General features: G+C 31.9%; 1 protein-coding gene across 1 annotated transcript; it reads left to right on the top strand.

Moving 5' to 3' along the window:
• Window positions 1–3,803: 3,803 nt before the first annotated feature.
• Window positions 3,804–9,058, top strand: LOTGIDRAFT_230579 (hypothetical protein). Its single transcript, XM_009049101.1, has 2 exons — window positions 3,804–4,070; window positions 7,384–9,058. Exons 1-2 carry the CDS (start codon window positions 4,053–4,055, stop codon window positions 8,698–8,700), a joined length of 1,335 nt encoding a protein of 444 aa, XP_009047349.1. The 5' UTR covers window positions 3,804–4,052; the 3' UTR covers window positions 8,701–9,058.

Here is a 9,058-nt window from a genome sequence, read left to right as displayed (position 1 = left end):
AAGTCTTGTCTCTGTCTGAAGCCAGGGAAGCTGTCTATCTGTGCTTATATAAGTCTTGTCTTTGTGTAAAGCCAGGGAAGCTGTCTATCTGTGCTTATATAAGTCTTGCATCTGTCTGAAGCCAGGAAAGCTGTCTATCTGTGCTTATATAAGTCTTGTCTTTGTGTAAAGCCAGGGAAGCTGTCTATCTGTGCGTATATAAGTCTTGCCTCTGTCTGAAGCCAGGAAAGCTGTCTATCTGTGCTTATATAAGTCTTGTCTTTGTGCAAAGCCAGGAAAGCTGTCTATCTGTGCTTAAATAAGTCTTGTCTTTGTTTGAAGCCAGGAAAGCTGTCTATCTGTGCTTAAATAAGTCTTGTCTTTGTTTGAAGCCAGGAAAGCTGTCTATCTGTGCTTAAATAAGTCTTGTCTTTGTTTGAAGCCAGGAAAGCTGTCTATCTGTGCTTAAATAAGTCTTGCCTTTGTCTGAAGACAAGGAGGCTGTCTATGCTTAAATAAATCTTGTCTCTGTGTGAAGCCAGGAATGCTGTCTGAAAATCCAAAGATGAGCAAAACCAATTCAAATTTTCCTCTTAATAATAATAATAATAGTTCACGCTTTCGATCAATAAATTTCTGTGAATGAAGTAATACTCAAGAATCACTAAATAAGAAAGTTTTTAGAGTTTTTTTTGAAGATGTAGATAGTTTTATAAAATCGCTGTTCTGATGGTAAACTGTTCCATTGTGCAGAGTAAGAGAGAGCTCATTTGGTGATTTCGAGGTTAACTGATGGCACACTTAATAAACACTGACTTAAGGTTCTTGTTAGATTTGAAAATTCGATCAGTTGTTGAATGTATGTTTGAGATTTTTTGTTTATGGCTGTAAGTTTGTAAAAGTATTTTAAATTCAATTCGATTTTGGATGGTAACCAATGGAGAGAATTCAAGATTGGGGAGATATGTTCAAATTTCCTGGTGTTGGTTAAAAATCGAGCCGCTGAATTTTGGATATGTTGTAGTTTTTCTATTTGGTATTCTGGAAGTCGGTGAAAAAGGGCATTGTGATAGTCCAATGTAGTTGTGATGAAGGCATGGATTAGATTTTCTTTGACAGTTGAAGTTACACATTTCCCAATCTTTGATATTTGTAGAAGGTAGAAAGCGTGATTAAACCATGCAATTTAGATCTTGTGATGTCCTGCCATTGTGTTTTTAAGTCATTTTAAAATGCCAAGGTCTCAAAATTTTAGAAACAATTCCCACAGGTTTCAACTTACCTACGGTTCAGGGCATTCATGATTCTGAAAAACATCTAAGGATTTTGTTTTTAAAACAAGAGTCTGAAAATAGCTAACTTTCTGTCTGCTTGTTTCAGAAATAGCCACAGGTGAATTTGTTCCAACTCATGAATGAAAGGATGGTTCTAAAATAGTATAAGAATGATTTATTATTTATCTTATCATTTGTTTAAATTGTTGATAAAATTTCCTTATTTGCATTATTTTGGTATTATTTTCTCAAAATAAACCTGTCTTCAAATATAATATAACCTATTTTTTATTTTTTTTTATACATGCAGTCTTATTTTAGGACTAAGGTTTATCAAAGGATGTAGTGATGAAAAGCCACTTTCAGTTCTAATAAACACAATTTATAATTTATAACCCAAAAAATTATCCATATACATAGACTATATAACTATAAAGACCGTCATATAGAAGTGGGGAGAATATAAAACAAAAAACACAAGGGAATATACTTGGTGTAACACAATTTGGTTATAATTTTGCAATATTGCTAAATATTCACTAGTTGTAATATCTTCACAGCCTTGAAAAAAGCAGAAATCACAAGAAAATGTGTTGATTTTTCAAACGCAAATTGTACACACTCGCTCTTCAAATCTGAAAAAAAATACAATGTACCTAGTTTTTATATTGAAAGGAATGGACAATTGTCCATCAGAATGAGTTGGCTATCTATCTTGGGTTAATTGGTAAAGATTAGTCCACCTTTTTGATCACACAAAAATAAACGATTACCGGTATCTTATAAAAAGATCTCTGCTCACAAATATAAATTTGGTTTTTATCAACTGGACACCAATATTTCTTAAAGGGATTTTCTAAATTTGTAAGAATATCAGCGACAGTAATAGCATCAATTTGCACGTTTCAAGTTTTCAGTCAGACTTCTCTGGTTACTACAATTTGAATTAAACTATGCGTTTCATGACATCACTATCACAATGGTCCTTATATATAATATATCAATATTAGCTTTTATGATAGTGACATTATAAATTGCTTAGTTTTAGTGAAATTAAAGGAACCATAACATCTGACTGAAAATTGTACTGGTGCCAATCGCTTGATACACATAAAATTTTTAGAAAAACCTTGTCACAATCCCTTTAAATGTAATAAGCTTAAATTTTTTCAAATAGTCCTCAAGGCAGCTTTGATTACAAATTTTATATAGCATCTAGAAAGCAGCACGAATTTTCACATCTAAAACCAAATCAACGTAATCAATCATTTTATATCTTATCATTTCAGGTAGCTGAGATTAAATGAACAGAGCTAGTGACAGGATGTTGAAAAAGAAATTACGGTTAGTGGCATTTTCAAACATTTCAATTAAAATACAGTCCTCCAACTGTTTGCTGAAGTTGAAAGCATTCTATTTCAGCTGTCCATGTCACTTTTTACCTTTCTAATTTCAAGACTGAATTCTGTGATTTAAGTAATTCTACCACATTTTTACCAGCTAGGCCATGATGTTACTATGTAGATCTAAAAACAATAGATAACCTTTTCAAACACAACTTAAATTCAGAAGGATCCTGTCTACCAGCTGGTCATTGGCCAAACCTCTTAGAGCATTGATCTTTCCTGGCTCATCTTTAATAATCCGTATTATCCAAATAGAATAATGAGAGAAGATATCATAAGCTGACTTATTTAAGACTCTTACATGCCATCCAAAGTTAGAACCCACAACTACCATTTGTTTCCCCTAAGGAAGCATATGACAACATGTAAGGATTTCAATACTCTAACCAACTGCGCTATAGTCTTTCCTCAATGGTTCGTTAGCAGAATTGGATAGAAAATTTAAATTCTTTCATGTGGGTGTATATGGATTAAGAATTTAAATTTTTTCATGTGGGTGTATATGGATTAAAAATTTAAATTCTTTCATGTGGGTGTATATCGATTAAAAGTTTAATTCTTTCATGTGGGTGTATATGGATTAAGAATTTAAATTTTTTCATGTGGGTGTATATGGATTAAAGATTTAAATTCTTTCATGTGGGTGTATATGGGTTAAAAATTTAAATTCTTTCATGTGGGTGTATATGGATTAAAAATTTAAATTCTTTCATGTGGGTGTATATCGATTAAAAGTTTAATTCTTTCATGTGGGTGTATATGGATTAAGAATTTAAATTTTTTCATGTGGGTGTATATGGATTAAAAATTTAAATTCTTTCATGTGGGTGTATATGGGTTAAAAATTTAAATTCTTTCATGTGGGTGTATATCGATTAAAAGTTTAATTCTTTCATGTGAGTGTATATGGATCAAAAATTTAAATTCTTTCATGTGGGTGTATATCGATTAAAAGTTTAATTCTGTCATGTGGGTGTATATGGATTAAAAATTTAAATTCTTTCATGTGGGTGTATATGGATTAAAAATGTAAATTCTTTCATGTGGGTGTATATCGATTAAAAGTTTAATTCTTTCATGTGGGTGTATATGGATTAAAAATTTTAATTCGTTCGTAAATTCTTTCATGTGGGTGTATATGGATTAAGAATTTAAATTCTTGTATGTGGATGTATATGGATTAAGAATTTAAATTCTTGCATGTGGATGTATATGGATAAAATATTTTAATTCTTTCATGTTGGTGGATATGGATAAGAATTTAAATTCTTTCGTAAATTCTTTCATGTGGGTGTATATGGATTAAGAATTTAAATTCTTTCATGTGGGTGTATATGGATTAAGAATTTAAATTCTTTCATGTGGGTGTATATGGATTCCTCTGAAATATGTTATGACAAATTTCAACAAGGTAAAATTGATGCCTATTGATTTTGAAGATGATTAGATTATTTTTCAATTAACAAGACATCTTTAAGTAGCAATTTATCACCTGATGCTAAACAAACTTCAATAGTCTTATAGATTCTTCAGGAATTTATCATCACAGTAAACAAATTCCATTGATTTGGACAGATGATTAATCCTGTCCATAAGCTCACAAACTAGGGGTATTCTATTCACATAAAATAAAGAGAATACAGGAATGAAAATATTTGTTTCACTAGCTGTTTAAAGGGGCATTCCGCTTTTATTTAGGTCAAAAAAAAATTTTGCTTAAATTTGTGGAAACTATACATCAAAATCTCAAGAAATGTTTAAACTAAAGAAATACAGTCGTTAATTTTTAATGCCAAAAATATTTAAAAACTTTATGTAAGTTTACTTTAACTTTCAAACTTTGTTTTGCTTTTTGGAAGCTTTAAGAAATCTACTGTACAGATTTAAGTAAAATAAACGTCTAATTTGAGAGAAATATGTCTCCTAGGTATTCTAAAGGTTTCAACTAATGATATAAAGCCATTATAAAGCCACACACCTGACTATTTCATTATTGACAATCTCACATGCATTTAATACCAATCATATCATAATATACGCACATATATGTATTTATATGGATTGTCTTTCTCTTTCATATAAAAATATGTAAACAAATAAAAAGCTATCTGCAGAACAAACAAATCAGACATTTATTATAATAAAACCAGACATGAATAATTGTCTGATAAAAACAACTTGTTCACCTTTGATGTTTAAAGATCAATGATATAGGATTACTGATTAATGATTATTGATGTTGGATCAAGGTAAAAAATGATAAACTACTCTGATACCTTCAGGCACTCAGGTTTACCTGATAGCATTATTGATTGGGCTTGTCTTTATTTGGAAGGGTGCTGATGCGTTGACATTTTAAAATTCTTTTCCACAGCTTATAAATATATATTTTAAGAAATTTTGTTGTTATTGATAAAATCTACCAATGAACAAATTTTGTAGAATAATTTTTCCAAGTTTCATCGAAATTGTGGACTCTCTAGACTAAAGATTTAACGCATTCTAAAGAACAGGGCAATAATCTTAATATTTTTTCGATGTACTTTTCAATTGTGTTAACAAGAATGTGTGGGTAGACAATATCAATGGACATGACGACAATATACATAACGTATCAGAGTCTAAAAGCTAAGCCCTAATTAATGCTTTGAGAGATTTTAGTCAATAGGTGGAAAAATCTTTGCCTTATGCACATCATATATTTTACTTGTAACCTTTTTGAAATTAAGAACTTTCTGTTTTAATACAAGATAAATTTTTCAAAATATGCAATGTAAATCAGTGCACACTGCTACCTTAATCTGGTGCATAACATGATAGGCCCCGAAGTCAACACAATCAGTCGAAAGTCGTATTTTATTTACTAATCATGGTCCAGTTTTTTTCAACTTGTTGAAAATCCTTATGCAAGTAACAACCAAGCTTTTATCATGCATGGAATATCTAGTATTAGACTATTAGTGCCTTTTTGCATCATAAATTAAATGCATATCTAGTTAATATTATATAAAGTTCCTTAATTGAACAGTTAGCTGAATACATTTAAGTATGTTCTGTATAAAATATGTAATATATATGAAATAATATAATAACTGAATAGCACATTGATTTATCTGTATAGCAGTTGAAAAATCCAGTCACATTTTTTTCAACTAGTTGCAAAAGTCAGTCACAATCAACTGGAGTCAGTTACAAATGAAATTTGACTGAATTCCGAACCTATTACAGGACATTAATTTATTTCATGTAATTGTTGTGTAAGGTTTTATAAGAGATACTCTCTTATAGAAGCACTGGCCAAGTTCACAATTAGGGACTGTGGATTTCAGCATTGGAATACATCAATTTGTTAGGAAATTACCTACTTCTGGAGAGATTTACAAATAATTGTTTTAGGGAGTTAATGAAAGGGGATCTAATCTACTATGGAGAAGAACATTAATCAGATTTTTATTCCTTTTGTAAACAGTCACCAAACGTTTAGTATAGATATTAGGAATGTCCTGTAGTTCTTTATTAAAGGGTTTGACAATCACAGAGGCATTTTTAGTTGTAGAATTGTGGGTGGCAACGAAAGGTATAATTTGATTGTCATGCTGTATATTTAGGCTGTTAGGTACAACTGTTTGTAATTGGTCTATCCAGAAACGCTCGATAGTTATGATAAATAATAAAACTGTAGCCTGTAGAGTACAAATTTCAGATCAATCTTACAGCTTAAAGGGCACAATCAGTGTATCAATCTTTTTGAAAAATAAGATTTCATAAGGAATGACAGTTTAAATTTCTCTTGAAACCCACATCCATTCACTTTCTAATATTGATTGACATTTAAATCTTAACACTTCGCTTTTTATACATCAGACTTCCATACATCACCATTTCTTTTAGAAGATGTCAAATTCAATGGAGTCTAATAAAACATATTGCATGACTATCATTCTACAAGATTTCACATAAAAGGTTATAAATCAGATCACTTTTGGGAGTTTTCCATTAAACTATTGATTCTAAACAATCTGACTAAAAATACAGATCTAGAAACAATCTTTTTTTTTTCTTAGTTTTTCTTTCATCAATTTCTTCACCTATTTTATGATCTGAAGAAGTTTATTTTAAAATTGTGTTCAAATGATCCAATCATTAACCAAAGTCAATGCTTCAATGGATGTTGAATACTGTTCAAAACTTCTCAAGCTGAGCTTGTACCTAACTAAGTGTTTGATGAGTTGGACTGTTGAATGATTAGGAAGGTCCCAATAAAAATTTCATGGATTCGGATCTAATTATGACATTATTGTCTAGTACATCTGGTATTAATACAAGACTAGGCAATACGATAGCACATCCTTTTGTAATGTATCGACTCACATATGTATTGTTCCTGCACTAACAGATACATAATCTGAAATACATCTTTTGAAATGAAATGGAGTTTTACATCCTACTTTTCTGCACCATGTGGGCAAATGAAGACGGGCAACGCCATGCAGGGTGCAATGAGGGAAATTTTGCCAGGACAGCGGCATTATCCTGCTCTTTTTCAATTTCCATCTGTCGCAGGATCTTTAACATGCACAGCCTGTAGCACACGGGGCATTGGTTATTGTTCCATCCGAACAACTGGAAGCTTTTTCCATGTCAGAAATTTATCTGTTGAATCTCTTAGTATAAAAAGTATCGAATACAACATTATGTTATGAAATCTAAATTTATCTTTTCAGATTTATGACGGAATGAACATAGGTGGACTAACCAATGTCCATTCAACAATTCCAGAGAATGCTTCGGTTAGTGATGTCATGTACAACTATCCTGTTACAGTAGAAAATCAACCTAGCCGTCCAAATGGCAATGTGCTTCAACCTCGCATTTCCCGCATACCAAATTCAGCACATCAGAAATTAGATGTGTGGAAATTCCCCAATTCAGAAATCAAGCAACCTACACGAGAAGAATTTTATCAATCTTATGATCCTAAGATAGGATTACATACAGCTGCTGTATTAGGTGGTATACTGGTGTGGCTCATCATTTATCTTGTATATAGGACTAAATGCAAAAAGGTGATCATACGATTCTTCAAAGGGCTTTCAGAACGGCGCAAGGAAAAGAAACGGGCTTCATTTCATATGCAGAATAAACAATCTACTGTAAGAATGGGTGCGGATACTCCAAGTATCATAATGACCTCAGATAAACAAGAAATAACCTCAAATCATGTATCAATCAATGTTCAAACTAGTAATGCCAAGGACATAGATCAGACTGAAATCACAGTTCCAACAGATTTAGAACTTCAAGAGGTACCAACAGTTCTACAAAAACCTCCCAGGGTAAAAACTGACATTAAGAAAGCTACTGCTCAATGGGTAAAAGAGCAGCCATTGTCAATCCAGAGTCTTCAAGAACTTCCTAGCTCCTGTGTGACAGCATTTACATCAGACTACTCACAATTAAAACTGCCTAATTCATGTCCACCTATTCGTGATGAATTGATTCACAAATCTTCATTTGGTTTAAGTGCAGACTGGAACAAAAGTCTACCCTCAATTTCCCATCATTTAGAGGCCTCATTATCCAGTTATTCTGATAAAGGACCAGCTTCCAATTCATCTAGCCAAAACAAAGTTCTTAAAGCTACAGATGATCATTCTGTAGACAAAGCAAATCTGAATAAAAGGCTCCTGCCAAAATTAACTATTACCATTCCTGATTCCATTTCAACAGATGCCACGGAATTAACTCTGAATGATTCCTTAGTTCCCATTCCAGTGACTCCAACAGTTAAAATTCAAAATTATACCTCAAAACGAAGTGCCCATTCACCATCCCTCCATAGACTTAACAGTGATGATTCCATAAGCTCAAATTCTTCAGATGAACCATTACTTAGTGACTCAATGACACAATCTGTGGACTGCTGGCATGACAACAATTCCAAGCAAACATGGCCGCTAAACGAGAAAGTGAAGTGCACAGGAAATGATGTAAACAGTGTGAATATTAGGTTGTTAAATGATAAAGAAACAGTGTTATAGCAATATTAACTATTAATAGTAATAGTCAAAATACTTGTTTTACTATCAATTTGAGCTATCTTTGTCTCTTTTCAGAATGTATATCTGATTCCCTGTTTGTCTTCAAAATACAGGCAATATTCAGAATCAGACATCCTGTTTGTCTGCAACTAAATAAGAAAAAGTTAAATCTACAATATTAAATTGTAGACACACCTGAACCCAAACATATGATTTTTTATTCTGAACAGTGATACAGATAGCTTAGATTAAGCTGGTAAAGCAACTATTTACATGACGTAAATGAAGTTATTAAGTTTTGTGTTTTTATATATACACCATTGTATCATGTTGTTCATAGAAAACATTCTACATCAAC

Source organism: Lottia gigantea (genome assembly GCF_000327385.1).
Source record: "Lottia gigantea unplaced genomic scaffold LOTGIsca_13, whole genome shotgun sequence".
In the NCBI taxonomy this organism is placed as follows: Eukaryota; Metazoa; Mollusca; class Gastropoda; family Lottiidae; genus Lottia; species Lottia gigantea.
The sequence above is the reverse complement of the archived record's forward strand: the minus strand, read 5'-3'. Positions and strand labels throughout refer to the sequence as shown.